Source organism: Dendroctonus ponderosae, unplaced genomic scaffold, assembly GCF_020466585.1.
Source record: "Dendroctonus ponderosae isolate FM_Combo_2020 unplaced genomic scaffold, Dpon_F_20191213v2 Dpon_F_20191213_6, whole genome shotgun sequence".
NCBI classification, from domain to species: Eukaryota; Metazoa; Arthropoda; class Insecta; order Coleoptera; family Curculionidae; genus Dendroctonus; species Dendroctonus ponderosae.
The window spans coordinates 10,519,061-10,540,978 of record NW_026018814.1 but is presented as its reverse complement, the minus strand read 5'-3'; the positions used below and the strand labels follow the sequence as shown (position 1 = coordinate 10,540,978).

The following is a 21,918-nucleotide window of genomic DNA, read 5'->3' as shown; positions in this document are numbered from 1 at the left end:
AGTAACCCACTATTGTGCAGTATGCAACATATTATGCACATTTTATAGCCTTTTTATTCATTCGATACCAAACACAAACAATATTAACAACCTGCCTATTTTATTGAAACTTATCTGCTTGCAATGCATACATTGAGTTAAACGAAACAAAAATGCTACTTAAACGTATGATTCGAGGGCCAAAAATCAAATACACCATTTTGTTTAAATAGAATAAAAAATAAACCATGACTCATTCAGACATCATCAGGAATATCCAGGGGGTTAAAAAAGGTTAATTATGGAAAAGCGATTTCAATAAAAATGATATATCAAGAGCCTTTGGCTTAGGTTCCTTTCCATCTCAACTGCTTACAAAACATTCAAAGGAAGCGATGGAAACACAAAACTAGGCAAACATTGAGAAAATACAAGATATCACTCTTGTGAGATTTGCATAAACATCCTTTTCTGCTTCATATCTCGTTATTTGCTAAATCGATGAGAAAGTCTGGGAAGGGGAGACCGCCATTCATCTCGCATCTACGACGTGTACATGAATCAATCCATAATTCGATGCACACGGTATGGATATTTTCGGTTAGTCAAGCAAAATGGATCATGGATGTTATGAATGAAAACCAGTCATTCTTCCTTAATGTGCAAATATAAATTGGGAAAGGCGAGCAAGTTTGATTTTATTAAACCGTTAAAACCAACTTTAGATAGGCACACAGAAATAACAAAAAAAAGAAGCAAGGGAAAAAATGATTGTGATCTGTTTGTTAGCCTCAAATCACCGACGTCCCGGATTCCATTGGGAATTTTCCCTGATCGTCGAGATAGAAATTCAATATCGTGCCAAGAAACGCGAATGAATAATTGGAGTTGACGCTTTATAATCCGATTAACTGAATAAAGTTAGGAAATTTACAGCTGCAAATTAGTCAAATATCTGACATTTTCAATTCCATCAGAAATTATTTAAATAAAATATTACTTACAACTGTTGAATTTGTGTTTAGAATCCCGGAACAAAACAACATCAAAACCTAGAGACAATTCACATAATGATTTAAACTTAGAGTCTTAAACTGTGAGTCTCCATTGGTCGAATCTCATCAACAAGATAAAACTGGAACGCAATCAACATTTTTCCTCGGGCCCACGTTATATCATAGACACGAGTAATCCCTTTTGTGGAAAACATATATGATTACATATTTAATAAACTGGCAAGCAGGACAGCAATAAAATTTGCTCGCCCCTTATTTTTATTACTCAAGTTAAATAACGTGCACATTGACTTATTTTCCGGAATTCGAGATTATACCAATCTAATAGATCCAATATGATGGTAGCTGACACACATTGTGCAGGAGGCCGCAAACAAGTTACAAAATTGACTGCAGAAAACTAATCTTGAAAAATGACTTCCAACGTCAATAAAGAAAAATTGGAAAGAAAAGGAAGATTTCCGGAGAGACGCCCTAGTTCATGGGCGCTTTGCTCTGATAGATCGTCACTTAGTGCAGACCAATTTTAAATGTTGCCATTGTTCGATCACCATTTTGATTCTTTGGCGCGAACACTACTCTGAGGTCAATGAGTGAAACAAAACAATATTGAATGCCTAATAAATTCGAGCAATGGTTCATTCATTGTGTATATGTGGTTCCATTAATTTTATATGCCCATAAGTAATCTTACTATGATGAAATTTGACGGATTTGCATGAATAAATAGTTTTACGTTAAACAAACATCACAAACATGAATACCAATTCATTAATCAGACAATATCAGGTCGTATACTATTTATATAGCAATCTTCGCAAAGTCAGATTAAGAATAAAAATTAATTGCTCTATTACTTGGATTAATAGTTTGGGATTTAATTTGTACCTATATAATGAAACTTTTGAAGAGCTAAAAACTGGTTTTTGCTCTTAAATTGCTTGCAATGATATTCATGGATTCGCAAGCTGAAAAGCCCCTAGGTATATGAAACGGGGTCACTAAACTCTATCTAATCTACCTATAAATATTAATGTACAAAAAAACCATCAAAAAACATTTGCATCTACTCGTTTAAATATGTTGATTCAAAGTTGCACCTTTCTTAATACCAAAGCTTAGTTATATCTGAAATATTCTAATCAATAATAACTGCATAACAATTTTTTTCCAATTCTTAACGATCCGTTTAGAAATGCGCGACTTAACTTCATGAATCCGAAAAAATTGAGAATTGAAAGTTTGTGAAAAGATTAATCTCTCTTACAGCGTCAAACGCTTTAAGGGAAAGACTGAGAATTGAAATTTCATAAGGAGATAGAACAAATGTTTACTTACTTGCTCCCAAAGACTAACTTTGCTCCTCTGGCTGCGGAAATTTTGAAAAACTTTTTAATTTGTATTTCTGTATATCCACTTCCTCTTATTTCCGAATCGCAGAAGATTAAGAATTGAAATTTTATGCAAATGTGTTATAACCTGAGCTCTCTTTGAGAATGTCTTTGGTACACAGGGTGGCAAATTTTATTAAAAGTAGTTTGAATTTGGGTTTTATTGCCTGAGCGCTTTTAACAGCTTCAAAATTCTGAACTGGAAGAGACTGAAAAATGAAATTCTATTGGTATCTATTCTATCTATCTATCTATCTATTCTATTCTATATTATTAGCAGATACAGCAATTGTGTCCTTACTAAATTTTGCAATGGAACACTGGAAATTGGGTTTTTTCTCCTAGTCAGAGGGTATGCAAAGAGTGTTTCAACATCTTTAAACTATCAAACGAAGAAAGATCGAAGATTGAAGTTTTGTTCGAATTTAGAGCAAATGTGCCTTGCCTTTACCTAAAAACCGGCTTTGGTGCACTGGCTGTAAATATTTTGAATTTTTTTTCTTTTTCGCTTTCATTTCTCGATAGCAATGATATAAATACGTTCACAAGCTAAAAAGTCTCAAAATACATGAAACGGCGTCACTAAACTAAATCTAAATTACCTATACATATTAATATGTCTAAGAGACCCAACAAGGAATATTTTCAACTAGTCATTTAAATATGTTGATTCAAATTCTAGCTCTCATAATACCAATGCTTAGTTTTATCTGAAATATATTCTAATCAATGGCAAAGATAATTAAATATTACTAAAATAACTGCTAATATAAATTCAGTAATCAGTGGAAAACACCATTGGTGGAATTGCAATTCCGCAACCAAATAAAATATGCCGACTTGTGCCTAATCAATACGCTAAATACCTAGATTGTAACATAACAGGGCGACATGAGATAAAAAAATCAAGTTTTAAATGTTTACTCCAATTTAATCTGTACCTACCTACTAAAATTGTATCAATTTTCAGATCATAAATTACTATTTGGAAATGCTATCTCATAACAAACATTAACACGTTTTTTGCAACTACGAACATATTAGTTTGTTATTTTTATCACAGTACATCCTGTAAATTATGAAGTTAATAAAGACAATAAATAATCTGCACTGTTTACAAGATCTACACGGAAGGTTGAAAAACTTGATTTATAAAGGTGAAACAAATAAATTCTTCAGTTCCAAGTTATGTTTCATACAGATTCAGAGAAGAGCTTAACCGTTTTCAGTGTATCTTTAAAATATAGTCTAGAACTGCTAAAAAAAGTAACTATTCATTACTCAATCAAGTACTCGCTAGTAAGAAAGTAACACACCTTACAGTCGAAAGCGATTTTATTACTTTAAGCATTGGTCATTGAAGGCGATATTCAGATTCCAGTCTGGTATTTTAGTATTTTGCCAATGTCGTGGCAATGCGAAAATGACATGCTGATTAAATTGATTATTTTGAATACTTTGACTATTTCTATTACCTACAGATGATCCGAGAAAAGATATTTCAAACAATTTGTATTTATATACATAAGGTATGAAAGGTACCAGTTTGCAAACTGAAGAGGATTCGAGTATATTCAAAGAGAAATACATAGTTCGATCTCGGAATGAATTTTATTATATGACGCAAATGGGTTCTAGTTTTAAAGACCTTTAAAAACGAAATAGAACATGCTCCTGCCGCTGCATACTTTATAAAACGCCGCTTACTTTATAAAAAAATTATAAATAAAATATAAAAAACGTACATACTAAGGTGTCAGCTTTTTGATTATACCGACAAATTCCTTGTGTAAAGCTCTAACTAGGAAGGAACTAAAGGAACTAAATTAAATTGGAAAATAGTAGGTATTCAGTTATAGACAGTATTATAAAATTTAGTAATGTAATATAAGTAAGTACCGAAAATAATTAGCAGCCTAAGTAACGACAATCAACACCTTGAAATTATCATTAGCTAAACTTTTTCTGCAGAGCTACCTACTACATACATACAATAAAGGAAACTAAGTAGACCGACATATTTACTAAACAAGATACCTAATATGCGCAAATAAATGTGCAAATTAAAAATCGAGTGTTGTATGCGTAATTATGTGAAATAAGTATTTTATCAAACAATGCATCAAAATATGCGTACGTTATGAATATACAAAGAAGCAATGTTGATAAACACATATAAAACTTTTAATTTGTATTAATTAGAAGTCCAAGTTCAGATTACTTTGGCTTTTCCTTTGATCTTTAATACCGTATTTGTTAACTACATTTTGGTCCTCATTTGTACACATAGGTACGTCAGTTTACTCGTCATATCTACTGTTTCTGTTGTTCAGTAACTTTAACGTTTAGGTGAGGCACTAGAGAGAAGTAAAATTAAGATGTGATAAGAATGAAGAAATGCTTCACATCAACATTAGAACCACAAATGCTTGTATAAGATGGATTTATTAGAGACAGCTCGAAAATCAATAACCTGACAGATTGCTTTTAGCCACTTTGTTGTTCATTTATATATTTATTAGCCATAAAGAGTAGAGTTCGAAATGATTGATAATAATTAGGGCAAGCAATCTATTAAAGTACTTTTGACAGATGAGAAATGGTGGAGTCTGAAATGAACCTCCGTGCAGTTCCTTACCTTTTAAGAAGGGCAAAGGCTGCAAATCCACATCTTGGGAGCTTCGATATCTGGAGCTGCCTTGGGATTTCTTGCTTTTCTTTTTCAACGACCTTTTGGCAAAGGGATCGATCCGGTCGACAAACGCTGGGGTAGTAGACATTCTATTTGGGGCTGGCGTGGCCAGAGAAACGGATAATACACCAATTACACAGGGGTTGTAAACGGCATCTCCACACCAATAAACAGGTCATTAAATTACGCGATTTTTCAAGCGGATCATTTGTAATTTCTAGTCCGAGATGAATTTATGAATGGTCCTGAGATATCAATGACAAGCGAGGTGTGTTCCGTTGCACGCCCAAGTCAACAAGATTATTGAAGTTTTTTTCGAACTGCCCGGCCGAAAACAGTCAGAAAACAGACACTCAACCAAAAACTATATTCCTTGAAATGATAATGTTTCACACCTTCCTGGCAGCCCGAACACACTCAGGATCACTAGCTGGCTTGGCAAGACCACCCGCCATCAGCTGGTTAATTCGCCGCAAAATGCACTTTTCCGTTTAACTTTTCCAGTTTCCTCTTCATATTACACATTATACGTGCGCTAAATCGTCTTTTCCGTCGCTCTATTTTGATTAAAAACCAAAAATTCACCCACAAAAGCCGATTTTTACTGTTAATTTTTGTACGCCGAGTGACACCGATGCCGTAAGTGCCTTGGGCTGAAAATAGATGGTGGGGGTACGTGGCTAGACAAAATAATGACTAATCGACGACATTTACAAGATAAATGGAAAACTAATTAGTGAAAAATACCCCACTATAATTTCGTCTCATCCACTATCTGCTAGCCATGTTGAATTGGTAAAAACAACCTAATTAAGTGAAAATAATGTTCCAGACAACCTCAAATTCACGCAGGAGATTGCATTCATTCCGCCAATCACAAATTTCACGAAATAGTTCGGGACCAATCCAGCAGCAGTATTTTACCGAACGACATTCGTACATTCGGAAAAAAACGCTAACGATTGTCAATAAGTGACACATTGGACAGTAAATATAACCACAATGTTCAAGTTCTTTTACCACAACCAAAACAAACATAAACCCTGTAATTGTTAGTAAAAATGTCTTGTCCTGGGTTATATTGCGGGAGAATTCTTTTAGAAAATGGGAAACTGAGCGACTGCGGCTCGTGCCCCCTTGGGTATCGAAGAAATGCCACAACTTTTATATGCGAACCATGTTTAAGTAGTCCTGGACTCTACGACTGGTTGTATTTTGGTTTTGTGGTATTTATCATGCTAATTTTGCACTGGTTTTTCATAGACATGGTTTCAATGAGACGAAGGTAGACTATTTTGCAACAGTTTTTTTCAGCTTCAATTTCTATGCTCCTATGTGCCATTTTAGTTTTAGCAAGAATGTCCTAGTTCTACACGCATCAGCCTTCTTTGAAGTCCTGATTTCATGTCTATTAGCTGTACTGTCTCTGAGTCCAATTGGAGAGTTTACAATTTATAGTTGCCACAGCAAGTCTTTGTCGGATTGGTATACATTACTTCACAATCCCACTCCAGACTATGGAGACAAGGTTTACTGCACCCAAGAAGCAGTTTATCCTTTGTAAGTGTTTATGAAAATCTCAACAGACCATTTTAATGGTTTATTTCAATAAATATGACAAAATGAGTCTGCGAATGCTCTTAATCAATATCATAAGTGATAAATGAGTGTTATCATTAACAAAGAAGAATTTTATCCTTCTGGAGTACCTACTATTAAAAATACGAAAAAATAACAAGAATAAGAAATCATAGTCTGATAAGAATAAGAAAAATGTTGAAACGAAATGTAGTGTAAATGGCATTCAGCCTCTCAGTAAACCATATATCCTATCGTAAAAAAGCTCTTCTAGCATTAAATGCCGCGTTTTCTTATCACTCAAAGACTTAAGCTGCACAAGCGAAGTCCACTATAAAACATTATTCCAGTGGTTGTTGATGTATTCCAATGAATAAATTTCTGTTCGGTTTTTGAAACAAATTAGAAGAATATTTCTTGGTAATTTTTCAGATCGATTACTTGTTTCCTTTAAAATTGCCGTCTTAACATGCCTTTGAAAAATTGCACATTATTTAGAAGCACCATAGATACACAATAAATCAACCTCAAACAACAAAAAACCATGTAATAATTTCGCATCAAAGCAAAGGAAGCAACTAAAAGGATATCTTAATACGTCTTTGGTCACCTCTGCAATTTTTTAACACTTACAGGGTGAGACAATGTATAGAAGCATAAATATGGCGATCGATGTAGCACCGTATTTTAAGTTGATTTTATCATATGCCGAAAAAAGCTTCGTTTGTGAGATGCGGAGATTCGACGTTTTGGATTTTTTTAAGTCTTCCAATTTAATTTTGTGAGAATTTATTCAAATTTTTACCTCAGATCACTTCTGGTGGTCTACGAATTTGTAAATTATGTGGGCGAATCGAAATCTTACAGGATGATTTTTTCGGAAATCAGTCCTACTTATACTGTATAATTCAAAAAAAGTTTGAATTTCACGTTTACTTTATCACAAAAACTGACACAAACAAAAACTTTATGGTCAAAAATCCAAATCTTTTTCGCTTTTCGAAATAACCAACGTTTCCCGACATAGGTTTATATTTACGATAAAACTAACTTAAAAAATGTGTTTTAGTTAATAAGAAAGTTTTCTGGTATAAGCTAATCAACCCTATATGTTAAATTTAAACTTTTTGTCGATTTGAATTTCTCAAACCATCTTGAATATTTCAATTAAACGTTTTTTATCTGCTTTTTTTTTCAGATACACCATTGTTTTTCTATTTTACGTCCTTTCCTTGGTTTCTATGTTGTTGGTAAGGCCATGGTTATGTAGGAGATATTTACCAAGACAGGGCAAAATGGCTATTTATGCTGCCATGTACTTCATTCCAATTCTAATTTTAATTCATGCTGTTATAGGGGGATTAGTATGTAAGTAGTTTCCAAGCTAACATTTTTAATTTAAATTAAATGTTTCAAACCTGCCTTTAATCCCGTTCATATTAAGAAACCGCAAATATAAATTTTAATTTCATTGTTACCTAATTTTACATTTGAATACGTCTACATTTTGTTTTAAAAATTGAAGGCAAAGTCTTGTACACGTATAACTGAATAACTGTAATTTTCAACTGTAACCTTAAACAACAAACAGGTAATATTATCCTTCAATATAGAACAAAAGAAAAACATTTGAAACGTTAGTCATTTGAAAAATGTTGCCAGTCGAAGCGCTTTTTATTACACCTTTTTTTTCTAGATTACTCATTTCCCTACCTCTTATTGGTAATATCAGTTATATCATGTGCAGCACATTTTGCTGTTAGAATGGAGCAAAATATACCTGCTCTCATTCGCTCTACAATAACGCAGCCTAGAAATATTGTCATCGTCTTGGGACACTGGTGTCTGCATGCTTATGGTATTATTTCGTTAACTCAACTGGATAAACCTCTAATGCATGGTCTGTTGCTGTTGCTAGTACCTCTTCCAGCATTGTTTTATATATTTACAGTCCAGTAAGTATATTTGGGAAGCCTTATTCTTAGTATCAGTTTATTAAAGCATTTTACTAAAAATCGTCGCAGAAATGTGGATTTAAACATTGCATGTTTTGATGTAAAAATAATGTTGATCAGACACCCCCTTGTAATAATATCCAGTACACCCCCACTTCCTCCCTGTGAAATGTTAAGTTTAAGGCCCACTACACTTGTGCTCTTGCAATTTATAATCTGTATCAGATCTAGAGACGCCTTGGTAAGAATTTACTGATCTGATGTCTAAGGACCAACACTTACGAAAGCATATTAATTTGAAATTGATTTTTAGATTTACAGATCCCAATAAGTTTTACTTATAGCAGAAGACTGTGTTTAAAAAGACCAAAGATGATTCCGGCAATTACGTTTTTACCTACATATTCGAGCATAATGTTACTAGCGGAGGTCTGAGACGCCACCTTAGTAGGTATCAAGGACCAGGACGTAGAGGTAGACGACCATTAGTGCCCAGAAGTCCAACAACTGATGCAGGAGGAAAGACATTAATGGAGTAAGAATATCTACATAACAGTAAATCTAGGAGGTATTTAAAAATATTATTTGCAGAACTGAGGACTGCAGAACTGAGAATTTCTTTCTCTATGAGTAAGTCTGATCAAATCAGCACTCATTAGTCATCAGCTTCCATTCCCAGGTCATTAACCGTTTTCAATTTTCACTAATTGGCAGGGTTTCCTTTCAAATTATTGGAATATTTGGTTGTGTAATTAAATCTCCTTTTTTATTATTCAAATGTGTTTTTATGCTTTATTGGAAACACCCAATTCAAGCCAAAAAATACACACTTAGATTGAACTAGAATAGATTTAACTTAGTAGTGATTAAAACCCTAAGAGTCTGATCGTAAGCAGAGCATACAGCCAATCCCAATTTATCAACGCACCAATCGTAAGCTGTTATAGGTTGGTCAGAAAGGTTACTATTTTGAAGTTGCTGTAGTTCACCTATTATTCCATAGGGAATTCCTTCTGAATCCTTTTCAACTCGTTTTGAAGGGTAAATGCTGAAAGAATATTCCTATAAATAATTCATACATGCCCTAAGTGGGGAATAACGCCAGTTAAATTTTGAAGGCGTTGCACGGGAAAGGCACTATTTTAACACGTATTTTATATGACTATAATTATACAGGGAGCTGCAACCAAGACCGGGGTAGAAGCTAGCTGGTGTGAAATTTTGAATTTTTTATATTGTCCGCAATATCCATTAAAATTATTTTGTTTACACATGGTGTTCCAAAAAATCCGTGGCATATTAAACTTTTGTAGAGATCAATAGAAATAGGAAAAACTTTGTTCTTTGCTTTCTTCTACTTGGAAAAGAAGAGGCAATAAACCTAATTAGAGATCTGTGGCAAAAAAATATTATTTAAGGGTGGTACTATCCTAAAATAGTACTTAGCATGTCTCTTGTCCCATGTACTTTTTTTGCACATCCACAGGTCCTGTACAGTAGTATAATGGGACGGCCGTAATTCCGATTCCGAGAAATTTTGCGAATTAAAAATCTCCGCTCGCAATTTTAGTAATCTTCCTCATCAAACCTCTTCATCACCAATTTTTCGTTGCTGCGAAGCAACTAGGGTAGATAAGCGAAGCATTTAAATGGAAACTTTTGAAAAATTTGTATTAGAAAATGTCTTGGTAAACCAGCAATATTTTCGATTCTAAAATACGTGGAAAATAATACTTCTTCCCCCGTGAAACACCATATTTGCATAACTTTAGGAACAACATTTTACGAAATCCTGTTTTTTCATTGCTTACTGAGACTTATTTTAATTTACTAAAATGCTTAATGAGTGCATCAATAATTATTATCATACTTACTACTTCCATAGACATAATGAACCACTTCCACCTGTGGTCATAAAAATTTCTCGGTTTTGAGGCAGATGTTTGACCTGCCAGATGGTTGAAGCGTGGGCTTTTTCGGACAAATTGGCAAACCCTTTATTTGGGTGTTGAGTGCGTACATCAAAGCAAAAAAATTTCGATTCCAGTGTTGTAACCACTAGTTTATTCATTGGTATATCTTTGCGATCAAACTGAAGATCTACAACCTAAAATGAAAAGTAAAGAAAACATATTTTGGGCCATTATTCCGGAAATGTACCCCATTTTTTAGACACTTGGACCATCTCACATTCATAGTTTTCAAGTCAAAAAGTTTTACATCGCCATTATCGAACCCTGCCGCAATTACTCTCTCTTCGTTATTATACGAATCTCCAAAAGCCACACACCAACAGTCGCGTCCTGTTTGTGATTCAAGTGGAGTAAACTTTGCAACCGGTAGATCTTTCTGACGAACATCCCATACCATTACACATCCTAATTGAAAAAAAATTGGTTGAAGTTGCAAAGTATCCACCACTCTTGCACATTCATTCGGGTTAGAAAATTCATTGAAATCTTTCGTTGATCAGCTTACCATCTCTAGAACCAGTTACAATTTCAGGCGCCCCGCAGTTTGCACTTTGTCCTGCAACTCCATCTATAGAATTTATAACTGCGGTGTGTACGGTCGATTTATAAACGGGTGTTATTGTATCTTCCATATCCCTAATGATAAAAATAATACATGGTATCTAATAGCTAGACAAAGTTAAAACATGATAGCAATTATAACTTGGATTTTATAATGTGTCTTTTTTTAATTTCCTACATTGAATCAACATTTAATCCACTTGATAATCAAAAGATAGCAATGGAGCGTAAAAATAATTTGTGCAGCAAATTGATTGATTATTTAATCTGAGCCTCGATCAACAAATATTAATACGAGTTTGGACAATGGTGTAAAAGCACGTATTTATTTGAATTTTCTGAATTTTTGAATATACCAAACTTGCAAGCGTCCAGAAAAATCTCCAGTAGCCAAATGCCGGTTTCTCAAGCTGGAGGCATCGAAGGTGCAACATTTGAAGTGGTCCTTCTTATAAAATTCGTCGATTTTTTCCACTCTTTCGGACGATAATGAGTAAATTTCCACCACTCCAGCTCCGTTGGATTTGCCACCTACCGATACAAATTTCGCGGAACAAGGTATCCATTTAACATCGTGTATGGCATAATCTAAAGATTTGGAATGATGGCAAATTATTTGGGGCTTTGCTAAACTCTCCATTCGTTTCTGATTAATTGGAAAACTGTCGCATCTTTCAAATTGATCAAACAACGACACCGGAAATCGTAAACTGGCTCCCCTGGTAGGGTAGTTCCATAATAAAAATATTATTTATATTTTATTTCAGTTTTCCCGTTGCAGTTTTAAGACGGTAGGTATACGTTTTTTTTTTCAAAAAGCAAATTTTTTTTATTTTTGGAAATTACTTATTTCAATGCATGTTGCTAATTAAATGTGATTTTTTATTTTCATTCCAGGCTTTTAAAAAGAGCTTAAAGCATTTTTTTTATTTGGAACCTTAAAAAATATCACTTGATAGATGTTAAATTTATTATAAAAATATTTAATACTTTTCATTGCATAAGCCTTGGTCCAAACCTACTATTATCAATTCTTGCGCCTTTAATAACTTGACTTTTACGTGGAAAAAATCCGGCCATACTCATCTAAACAAACAGCAATTATTAAATATTTAATAACAAGTTAAAGTTTGCAGTAAGACAAATTTTTGTACTAAGACTCCATCGACGTTGTCAATTGACTAACTTTCTCATTTCGGTTATCTAACCTGTTAAGTTCAGCTGTTGTTATTCAACCATCAAATAAAAATGTCATTTGTTATTTACAAAATATATCACGTGGAGATGTGCAGATCACATATAGGAACAATTAAGAAAATAATATTTAGAATTGCGTGCGATCCGATTGTTAACTGAATAATCCAACGTAAGTAGAGTATTCTAGAATTTTGCAAGTCATGAAATAACATTTGCTTATGTAACCGAGTTATCATTGTGTCTGTGATCTATAGCTGGAATGAGAGTGAAAGTTAAACTGTTATTATTCGCTCAAGCCAGAGATCTAGCTGGAAAGGCTGTAGATATACTGGATGTACCTCGATCAATTAGTTGTTATAATTTGCTGCAGATTATCGTTGATCAGTATTCGTTGCAAGAGATTCGGAACAACGTTTTGTTGTCTTTGAATGAGCAGCTCTGCCACATTGAGGATAATTTAGAGTTGCAAAACGGCGACGAAATTGCAGTGATTCCACCTCTAAGCGGTGGTTAAACAGTTCCAAATCCAGTCGCATTGATAGTCTGTAATGGCTAATTTCCTGGCTTTTAAAACAGACAAACTTGGGGTGGAAGAAGTGACTGGTTTGGTTAGTGCACCTTCATGTGGAGCAAATTCAATCTTTGTGGGAACAACTCGAGATAATTTTAACGGGAAAACAGTGACAAATCTTGAGTATGAGGCTTATGATTCAATGGGAATAAAAGCAATGGAAACAATATGTCTGGACATGAGGAAAAAGTGGCCTGAAGTAGTAAATATCGTCATTCATCATAGGTAAAGGGCTTATCACTGAATCGGCTTTTAAAAGCAAAGCCTTTATACATTTGGATTCATTGTAGGTTGGGCGAAGTTCCTATAAAGGAGGCTAGTGTAATAATTGCAGTGTCTTCGCCGCATAGAGAAGAAGCCTTAAAAGCCACAGAATTTTGTATTAACAGGTTGAAGCAATCCGTCCCAATTTGGAAGAAGGAAATATACTCAGATAGTGACGCTGCTTGGAAAGAAAACAAAGAATGTCAGTGGTCCCGGAATTACGTTGAACCTTAACTTATACTGATTTTGCTGTTTGCTTGTACAGAAAATAATACTCTACTTGTTTTACGAACTCGAATAAGCAGAAAAGCCTGAATGTTTAGATAAAAGTATTGTCATTTCCTGCACTATTTTCTTATTATATATATATATATTTTTTTTTTTAATTATATATCTTGTTAACTGATACAATTGTTTTATTGCAGCTGCCGTCATGTCATACCCCCCTAAAAGAAAAAAGCATGAGTTTTCGATAACTCAAGAAGTACAAAATGATTATTTTCCCCCGCATTTAATACAAATCAAAGCCGCAAATGAGGAATTGAATATTCGAATAGAGAAGTTCATGGAGCGGAAAAGAGCTGATATTAATGCACACAACAATACCGAATTTTTTCAAAGGTAGAGTATCATGTAGACCCGGAACTTTGTCTATTTATCCAAAATTCTCATTGATTCAATCTTTGGTTTTAGAGGCAGAGAACCAGAGTTTAGTTGTGCTAGAATTGACGCGATAGTGGTGAAGAGAAAAGACTCAAATAGTCATCTACAAGGTAATGAAACTAATGGCCTTTTCCTAGCGTTTTAATAGATAGTTTTCCTATTTAGTGGAAAAGGTTTTGAACAGCTACCAATATCGCGACCAGAAAACTTTTGATTACCTGAAACGATATATTCCATCCAATGGTATAGACGAACGGCTACAATCTTTGGAGAGTCAACTAAGTATGGACAAGGCAGTACCGAAAAATGTGTACCAAAGGATAAAACATTTGGAGGACCGTCTGCTTCATTTAGAAAGTTTATCACCTGAATATTTACAATTCTGGGTAAGCACCGAGGAGGGAAGAAAACATTTTTTTGCAATCTGAACTTTTAGGACAAAACCAGTGTGATGTCTACAAAATCTATGAAAAAGCGAACATTCGAGCTAAGTGAAATAGATGAACTCACTGCCGAAGTGGAGCGAAAATGTCCGAAAGCATGTTAAGACGCGTGCCGTTAGAAAACAAAACAAGACTAACAGTAACGTATTTTTTTATATATTTAAGCAATACATTTATTTTATCTCACATTTCTAGTTATATAACTAGAAATTTGCTTTCTTTTATATAGAGTATAATTGTTACTATCATGAGTAAACGGCGTAACCATTTTTAATTAATACTTATTTATACCTTTTTTAAACAAAATTTTTGCTCTTTCATTATCTCGGCCTCGAGCGTTGATGCCATGTCATACGTGCCTCTTTCCGCTATCAGCCGAAAGAGTGCATGACTTTCACGTCAGCGTTCAAACTTCAAATATTTATTCATGACGGGTATTTCAAATCCACTATTCACAGTTTAAACCGAAAAAAGTCTTGTTGTATGTTGTGTACTTGCTTTTATCTATGTTAGCGGACAAGTACTTGTCTGATGTTAGTGTTGGTATAGTCCTGTGATTGTTTGGACGTGTTAGTATTGGCGAAACGTAAAATTTTATAAACTTTGCAAAATCTAATTAAAACAATGAGTGCAAATCAAAGTGGGAGTTCAGTTCCCAAAGATCTTGATGAAATCATGTAAGTTGTTATACCTAAAAAGTTTATTCGAAGAATTTTCACTGATAAGATCATTGTTGAAGATTTAGCAATGGCTTGTACAAGCATATATGACCCTACCCAAACTAGTGTTTTTTCTTATGAACGGAAGTTCAGTATAGGTATCAGAGCTAGATTTGATCACTCTAGAACGTGATTATCAAGGGCACTTTCCTACAAAGCAGTCGTTCTCGTGGTACTTGGAGTTCATCTAGCATACATCTTATTTTAATGGTACCACAGTTTTATATTTACACGGTTTGGAATAAATCGTTTAAATCGTAGAGAAAGTGTTGTATCTTATAAATAGAGATAGGCTTTCGAGGCCATTTCTTGAAACTTGTGAGGTTTTTGGGTTTTAACTTGGAATTAATCTAGATAAACTTACCACCCACCTTAACTTTTTTTTGTTTACCTACTCGTTTTTATCCCAACTGCATCTTCAGATGGGTACTTTGTAATCGCAGAACTTTCCAGTCTGTCTCTAGAAAAAGTGTCCTTACTCAATTGGTTTAGAAGTTTACGTTGCTATTTATTGATTTCCCTTTCTTTCTTCCTTCTTTAGTTTAATTTAGTGCAGTTTTTAGATTCGAACTTACAACGTTTTAATGTCTTCACGAGTTATGAGATGGGAAGTCGATCGGTTGCAAAGACATATATAAACATTCATCTTCACCAAAAATCCCCACATTTAGGCATTTAGAGGATAAATGCACATAATTTTGTTTGGTGAAGAGAATTTACTCGATAAACATTTGCTTTTACATTGAAAATTTCACATGTAAATATTGACAGTTTTAGAAAATCCGGAGTATAATTTATAAAAATGTATAGGTTCCCTTAAAACATGTTCTATGCCTTGGAAAACGACAGAGAATTATGTCGAATTTTATAAATGAGATAGTCATTCCTTTTCTTCCCTGTGTGTATTATCAAAACTAGTTGAAAATGTGTTTGTGTAGGAAATGATCATATCCTACACATTATCTTCTATCATTATTATTATTATTATCTACTATCTATCTACAATTATCTTCGAAGATAATTGTTAAACAACTAGTCGAGCATTTAACCGATTGTATAGAAAAGTATCTTGAAGAGGATATTGTATATTAAGGATTGCATATTAATTCCATATAGTTGGGCATTTTTTTGAGTTTCCATAGTTGAATTTCTGTTGATAGTTTTTGCCCAGACTAATTTTCCTTCACTGCACGATAGATTTCCTAACTTTTTTGCTCTATTAAACCTACAATTATTGAGAATTAGTAAGATTATGTTTAGGTAGAGTTGACTATTGTCTTTATTAACTCCAGCATTGAAGATATGCCTTGGGCGCAAAACATGTTGCAAAAGTTCCAAGAGGGCTTACGGTTAAACTTTCTTCACTGGTGCTCAATCGCTAAAGAAGTAGGCGGTGCCGATGGACAACACACTAAAGACTGGGGGGAAAATTATGGTCAGGCTCTGAGTATGTACTCGCATTTATTTAATTTATTACATCAACTAACTTCGCATGTAACTGATTTCAGATCTTCTATTACGCGATATGCTGAATGATATCTTAGGAGTTCAAGACAAGACTACCGATACTATTCAACTTTTACTCCAAAAACTGCAAAGGCTATGTGACGCGTTAAATCAACCGATGCCTAATATTGGAGCGGATGGTCTTTGCCTTTACGAAGAACAAAAGCAGCTTCAAAGTTACATCGCAGAGTATGTGATATTGGTAAACGTTAATTTGTATTACTTTAATTTATTTGGGACGAATCAATTTTCAGATGGGAATCTGTACTCAATATGAAGAAACAAGAGCTTAAAACGTTGGAAAAGAAGTACCTGAGTCTGTGTAAATCGCTGGGAGAAGAACCGAGACTTAAATTTGAATATTCTCGAATGCCAACTGCTGCTGCGTTGCATGATTACGAATGCACTATTCAACAGTTAGAAACAACATTGTTTGAAAGACATGAACGATTCTATCACCTGAAAGCTCTGATTACAGAACACGTTGAGCATCTCCATTACAGACCTACCTGCGAATTTGAAAAAAAGGTGGAGCTTTAAGCAAACAGTTGAAGTAATTCGCAATAATCATCGACTTTATTGTTTAGGTGCTGTCCGATAATGTCATGGAATTTACGAAAAATAATATGGCACAATTGGAATGTTTTGTCGCAGAATTGGAAAAAATAAAGCAATCCATCGAAGACGATATTGCGCATTTGAGAAGTCGAATCGAAGATCTGTGGAACATGATTGATACTGATTTGAAGTATCGTGATGATTTCAGAACTCTTCATATCGGACGTTCTTTGGATGTTCTGGATAAATTGCGAGAAGAACTGCACAGATGTGAAGTTGTGAAAAAGGAAAATATACAGGTAAGTTAAAACACTGTTTTTGGTCAGATTTTATCTATATGGTTGAAGACCCTACTATTGTCGTTTTCTCTGTTTTTTGTTGCTTAAACCTGTATTTATAGCTATAAAAATGCACATAATGTTAAATAACGGTTTATACTTAACTTAGAACACTTTTTTGGATCATCGCGAACTTGTAAGAACAATGTGTCTTAAAATAGATCTTACCGACGGCACTTCTAGATCTTTTTGTAAGCTCTCACTCTTCATAAGTATTTGTTGATTAACATTTGGTGCTTCATTGACATTCACCTTTTAACTGTTTGATTTACTTTAATTATCTTAGTTATCAATTGAGATTTTTTGTTTTTTTTGCAGAATTTTGTAGAAAAACTAAGAAGTCGATTAGAAGAAGTGTGGAAAAAGTGCCATTGTTCCGATTCGATAAAAAGCTCCTTTACATGCTTTTATAGCAATTGTTACACGGAAGATTTATTAGATTTGCATGAAATAGAAATTGGTAAATGGGAGAAATATTATGAAGATAACCAACAGTTGATACAGTTATTGGAAAAACACAAAGAATTGTGGCAAGAGGTAGTTATATGGAATTACAATAAATATTTGTTTGCAATGATCAAGTAAACTCTTCAGGTAATTGTTCTGGAAGAAAATGCTGCAGCTGCTGACCGGTACAAAAATAGAGGAGGAAACCTTTTGCAGGAAGAGAAAAAGCGCAATAAGTTATCAAAAATTATACCAAAAATTGAAGCTGAAATTTTGGCTCTATGTGAAGAGTACACGAAAAATAATGGTGGGGCTATATTTACCACCTTTGGGGAACCACCTGACGCAGCAATTCAATATTTGCATCAAAAGCGTGATGTTGTAAGAATTGTTCACCAACGTTTAGGTTTGCAGCAACTTCTAAACAGTTATTTTTCAGGATCGCAGAATGAAGCTGAGCGCCCGTAAAATGCAACGAGAACTAACTCCGAGCAGTACCACCAAGTTACCTGTGAGCTTGTATGGCGCTTCTACTAGTAAAATAATCGTCACGCCTGCAGCTAAAAGGAAGTTATTAGCCTCACCAACTCCTTCAAAAAAACTGAAAAATGAAGTGCACAACAATCCTAAAACCAGTGAGTAGACGATTTACCTGCTTAAACTTTGGAGATTACGTGCAATATTTAATTTTACTGTTCTATTACTGGAGTAATCTAGTGATTGGTGTACATACATAGTCAATATACAATACAAAGCACTTGTGTTTCCGTTTTCGTGTTTTTCTTAGTCGACAGACAGCAATAAAAAAATAATCAGTAATTTAAAAATTTACGTGCTCTACTTTTGCTACCCTTGCTATGGAAATAGAGCCATTTTGCTTTATATTGGTGATACTACAAAAACTTGCTTACCAATACATTCTTACACTATCTTAAATTTTACTTTTAAATAAATATTTTCATTAAAATTTGTTGCCAATTTTCAATTATCTCACAGGGTGGTAAGAATCATAATAAAAAGTCGCAAAATAGGTAAATAAGTTGTTATAACTTTGATTGCAATTTTATAGTCAAAATCACAAATCAATGGAATGGAGAAACAGCGATGATTTTTTAATTGTAAGTTGTTTAGACTTGCATATTGACCTGCCTTGCATCTGAACTTTTGGTTGGTCCTATATTTCAATAAACTTACTTGCATCATTATCATCTTAAAAGCATCACAAATAAAAATAACTCAGAGCAAATCCAAAGTTTGAAAAATTTATATCAAGCACTGTTCTTGAAAAAAATGATTTGTCCGCTATAGCTTGCTTCCGTCTAAATTTTCTGTTTTGTTTTATTATTACTTTTGTCTTAGTGTATTATTGTTTTCTTTATTTAAAAAAAATCAATCAATACATAACAATGGATTTTACCTTCTAGCACCGTTAGTTAAACCTTTGCCGAAAAAAAAATTAACTCTGGCTACACGTCCCCTGGCAAGTCAAAAGCGTAGATCTCAATCATCCATAGAGAGGAGTAGGCGTAGGATGTCTGGTCGAATTTTAGCACACCTCAGTAAGGAAGAACGCGACCACGATACTGAAAACACAACATATGCGAAATTTGAGGTAATAAATCACTAGATGAGATTTTTTTCTTTGGGAAACTGCTACTTTTAGGTGGTTGAAGAATGTTTCAGAATTAATTTTCTTTCTTTTCGTAGCATTGTCTGCAAGTTTTTTTTCTGGTGGGAGGGATGTGTAACAGTTTAGCTATTTAACAGCAATAATTTATTTGCAAAAAGCCCCACTGACGCACAGCTCTTTTGAAAAGGGTCAGTACCACGTTTTTGTTCTTTTAGCTAAACTGTGTGTTTTAAACGTTTTGCCGAGCCTAAATCCCTGTGTTTGTTGTTTGTTTGAAGATTTATGGCTCATTAAGATTCCTCAGTTTTGGGTTTTACTGCAGCTCGTTTGTGGATACACTTTGCCTCGCTAAGTTACTTTAATGCTTGAACACGATTTGGGAGCTAACAACTAATGCATGTATGTCTAAACAGTAGGCACGGTATTTGTGAGTGAGCATTTCATAAGTATTAATTCTGCATATGTTAATACCCATAAAAGTTCTTTGCAAATACGGATAATACGGAGTATTAAGTCAAGCAGTTTGTAATTATATCGATCTCAATGTTATAAATGAATTCCAGTTTTAATTATTGGTAATAATTTTAATTCCCTGGAAAATCATTTTCGCTTTTTTGCAGATTTGTACAGCTTTTTGCAACGTGTGTTAAAAATCCCCAGCTCGTTCAAAATCATTCTTGGTTTCTAAAGTATTGCGTTCTGGCAAGTTTCCTAATGAGTTCAATTCTGTTATAGACTGAGCAACTTTCCAGTAACGAGGTACACTGCACGATTAATGGCGAACAGACATCCCCTTCAAAAAAGACACCGAATAGAGTTCTTTTGACAGCGCCACAGTCCAGAAGTCCTTTAACACCGAAGACTACGTCTCAACTCAGTATTTGTAAGAAGAATTTGAAATTGTTGTTTTAATTTGTTGCAATATTGTTTTTAAATTTTAGTTTTGTTGCGTGGTGTAGAATGTCGGTTCTGTGTGGGTTTTAACAATGTATATTGGAGCAACAACTTTTAACCACTTGACTAAATAAAAACGTATCATTGCGATGATATCTACATCGCAATGATGTGTTTTTCAATACAGATTTTATAAATCGAAGAATAAAAGTGGGACAAGTCTGAGTCGCAAAATTTTTATTAGAGAACGACCAACGACGAATTGAATGAATTAAATTAAGGGTTTTTTAATAAGTGTCCGACATTTCACAGGGCGATGAATGTTGGTTTTAAATGGTTTTGTAACAGGACAAACTTAATTTTGATCTTGATTTTTCACTTACATGTGGAGGCTGCTACCTACTTGTCTCTCCCACTTTCTCATCATTAATCTAAGTTTTTACTTTCACTTTATCATTAATTATTTCTATTAATAAGAATACCTTTTTTATGTAAAAATGATAGCGAAAATCATTTTGTTATTAAAAATGTGATGCAAGAAGATCAAATTCAAGTTTGTATCACCAAACATGGATATTATGAGATTATGTGATCTCACGATAAGTGAGGGTTTTAACACGATGTTGTTCGATAAGCTCGCATTGTTGACCCATGTGAAATCACGGACACTTATTTAAGAAAAAAACTATATTTCAACCACAATAGCAACTGACTAGTTTTTTGGATTGATTTCCACAGGTAATACGTTTTTTTTTCGATTACATTACTGCACCAGCGTTATTCCCAATTTTTTTTGTTTTTTTTCTTCGTGCCCATCAGCATAGTAACGCCCAACGAAACAAATTCAACAGCTTTCTATTGTTTCGAGAATGAGTAATCTATAAAGTTTGAACTAACGACTATATTTTAAGAAACATTTATTATTTACCACGTTTTTGCATTAACTGAAAGTAAGATATTATAGGTAGGATCTAAAGCTCATTTTAGACGGTCAGTTCAGTTTTACGTTCAGTTTTAGTAGTTCAACTGTTGGCAAACTCATCGAGCTACAGCTCCGTATCCGTTTCAGTTTTTCCGTCATTTTTTTGTGTTCAGACATACAGATAACATACAGACTGAACTGACCGTCTAAAAGGACCTTAAATAAAACGAAGTACGATTTATTAACCATTTGCGTTTTCCAGATATGTGTATTATTTATTATAAATAATTATAATATTTACATTCGTACAACATCAATGGAGGTCTTACCGGGCTCAAACTCATTTCCAATTCGTTACGGTTAATTACTTTAAGTATTATTTTGGAATATTTCGATGTTTATTTAATATATGTTATGTTTCATCAGAGCTTTATTTACGTATTTGTTTGCATTTTTTCATTATTACGCAGATCAAGTCAGCTATGTATATTGTCTGTTATTTTTTAAACGGACAACCTCTGACACGAGCAGAGTGTCCGCATAAAGCCCATGTCCCATCCATCCGTTTAGACCATGATACAATGCATAGAGTAAGTAAAAAAATATTTTACTTTATGATAC

At 33.9% G+C, this 21,918-nt stretch overlaps 5 protein-coding genes across 11 annotated transcripts in view; 3 read left to right on the top strand and 2 right to left on the bottom strand.

Moving 5' to 3' along the window:
* LOC109536840 (serine/threonine-protein phosphatase 2A 56 kDa regulatory subunit epsilon isoform) overlaps positions 1-5,836 on the bottom strand; it is a 28,551-nt gene extending 22,715 nt beyond the window's left edge. Inside the window, exon 1 of one of the 2 annotated variants that reach the window (XM_019903248.2) lies at positions 5,025-5,836. In XM_019903248.2, the coding sequence (XP_019758807.1) occupies positions 5,025-5,166 (142 nt within the window). In that variant the 5' untranslated portion in view covers positions 5,167-5,836. The remainder of the gene's footprint in view (positions 1-5,024) is intronic. The other variant, XM_019903247.2, reaches the window with a different exon arrangement.
* Positions 5,837-6,031: 195 nt separating this feature from the next.
* LOC109536844 (JNK1/MAPK8-associated membrane protein) lies at positions 6,032-9,383 on the top strand. Of its 4 annotated transcripts, none has more exons than XR_007281809.1 (6): positions 6,033-6,363; positions 6,426-6,638; positions 7,855-8,024; positions 8,353-8,611; positions 8,925-9,146; positions 9,218-9,383. XR_007281809.1 is itself a non-coding variant. In XM_019903256.2 (5 exons), the coding sequence occupies exons 1-5, from the start codon at positions 6,140-6,142 to the stop codon at positions 8,953-8,955; spliced, it is 897 nt and encodes a 298-aa protein (XP_019758815.1). In that variant the 5' UTR covers positions 6,033-6,139; the 3' UTR covers positions 8,956-9,383. The 4 variants fall into 4 exon arrangements, 1 of the variants encoding a protein (XP_019758815.1); XR_002171871.2 differs by having other exon boundaries at positions 9,203-9,383; XR_007281810.1 differs by lacking the exon at positions 8,353-8,611 and having other exon boundaries at positions 6,032-6,363; positions 9,203-9,383.
* Positions 9,351-11,876, bottom strand: LOC109536842 (dynein axonemal assembly factor 10). Its single transcript, XM_019903255.2, has 5 exons — positions 11,502-11,876; positions 11,090-11,220; positions 10,772-10,989; positions 10,486-10,718; positions 9,351-9,659 (listed from the first exon to the last, which is right to left on the bottom strand). The coding sequence occupies exons 1-5, from the start codon at positions 11,783-11,785 to the stop codon at positions 9,452-9,454; spliced, it is 1,074 nt and encodes a 357-aa protein (XP_019758814.2). The 5' UTR covers positions 11,786-11,876; the 3' UTR covers positions 9,351-9,451.
* Positions 11,877-12,341: 465 nt separating this feature from the next.
* On the top strand, positions 12,342-14,557 carry LOC109536871 (molybdopterin synthase catalytic subunit). Of its 2 annotated transcripts, XM_019903312.2 has the most exons (7): positions 12,342-12,511; positions 12,713-13,138; positions 13,204-13,379; positions 13,603-13,798; positions 13,871-13,950; positions 14,006-14,226; positions 14,277-14,557. In XM_019903312.2, the coding sequence occupies exons 2-7, from the start codon at positions 12,891-12,893 to the stop codon at positions 14,385-14,387; spliced, it is 1,032 nt and encodes a 343-aa protein (XP_019758871.1). In that variant the 5' UTR covers positions 12,342-12,511; positions 12,713-12,890; the 3' UTR covers positions 14,388-14,557. The 2 variants fall into 2 exon arrangements, with proteins under 2 accessions (XP_019758871.1, XP_019758870.1); XM_019903311.2 differs by lacking the exon at positions 12,342-12,511 and having other exon boundaries at positions 12,518-13,138.
* A 72-nt stretch (positions 14,558-14,629) lies between these two features.
* Positions 14,630-21,734, top strand: LOC109536870 (protein regulator of cytokinesis 1). Of its 2 annotated transcripts, XR_002171878.2 has the most exons (11): positions 14,630-14,960; positions 16,295-16,449; positions 16,511-16,697; positions 16,763-17,036; positions 17,096-17,365; positions 17,723-17,941; positions 17,999-18,232; positions 18,291-18,486; positions 19,276-19,463; positions 19,559-19,669; positions 20,217-21,734. XR_002171878.2 is itself a non-coding variant. In XM_048667781.1 (10 exons), the coding sequence occupies exons 1-10, from the start codon at positions 14,908-14,910 to the stop codon at positions 20,391-20,393; spliced, it is 1,953 nt and encodes a 650-aa protein (XP_048523738.1). In that variant the 5' UTR covers positions 14,630-14,907; the 3' UTR covers positions 20,394-21,734. The 2 variants fall into 2 exon arrangements, 1 of the variants encoding a protein (XP_048523738.1); XM_048667781.1 differs by lacking the exon at positions 19,559-19,669.
* The last annotated feature ends 184 nt before the right edge of the window (positions 21,735-21,918 follow it).

What these genes read in the sequence shown, in the direction of transcription:
- LOC109536844 (XM_019903256.2), top strand. Translation starts at nt 6,140, where the DNA reads ATGTCTTGTCCTGGGTTATATTGCGGGAGAATTCTTTTAGAAAATGGG. An exon ending in CAAGAAGCAGTTTATCCTTT is followed by an intron (nt 6,639 to 7,854) that starts GTAAGTGTTTAT and finishes TTTTTTTTTCAG; the next exon opens with ATACACCATTGTTTTTCTAT. An exon ending in TTTTATATATTTACAGTCCA is followed by an intron (nt 8,612 to 8,924) that starts GTAAGTATATTT and finishes ATTGATTTTTAG; the next exon opens with ATTTACAGATCCCAATAAGT.
- LOC109536842 (XM_019903255.2), bottom strand. Translation starts at nt 11,785, where the DNA reads ATGGAGAGTTTAGCAAAGCCCCAAATAATTTGCCATCATTCCAAATCT. An exon ending in CCAAGTGTCTAAAAAATGGG is followed by an intron (nt 10,719 to 10,771) that starts GTACATTTCCGG and finishes TTTTCATTTTAG; the next exon opens with GTTGTAGATCTTCAGTTTGA. An exon ending in TCATTATGTCTATGGAAGTA is followed by an intron (nt 9,660 to 10,485) that starts GTAAGTATGATA and finishes ATATTCTTTCAG; the next exon opens with CATTTACCCTTCAAAACGAG.
- LOC109536871 (XM_019903312.2), top strand. Translation starts at nt 12,891, where the DNA reads ATGGCTAATTTCCTGGCTTTTAAAACAGACAAACTTGGGGTGGAAGAA. An exon ending in AATATCGTCATTCATCATAG is followed by an intron (nt 13,139 to 13,203) that starts GTAAAGGGCTTA and finishes GATTCATTGTAG; the next exon opens with GTTGGGCGAAGTTCCTATAA. An exon ending in CTGAATATTTACAATTCTGG is followed by an intron (nt 14,227 to 14,276) that starts GTAAGCACCGAG and finishes CTGAACTTTTAG; the next exon opens with GACAAAACCAGTGTGATGTC.
- LOC109536870 (XM_048667781.1), top strand. Translation starts at nt 14,908, where the DNA reads ATGAGTGCAAATCAAAGTGGGAGTTCAGTTCCCAAAGATCTTGATGAA. An exon ending in AAATTATGGTCAGGCTCTGA is followed by an intron (nt 16,450 to 16,510) that starts GTATGTACTCGC and finishes AACTGATTTCAG; the next exon opens with ATCTTCTATTACGCGATATG. An exon ending in TGCATCAAAAGCGTGATGTT is followed by an intron (nt 18,233 to 18,290) that starts GTAAGAATTGTT and finishes GTTATTTTTCAG; the next exon opens with GATCGCAGAATGAAGCTGAG.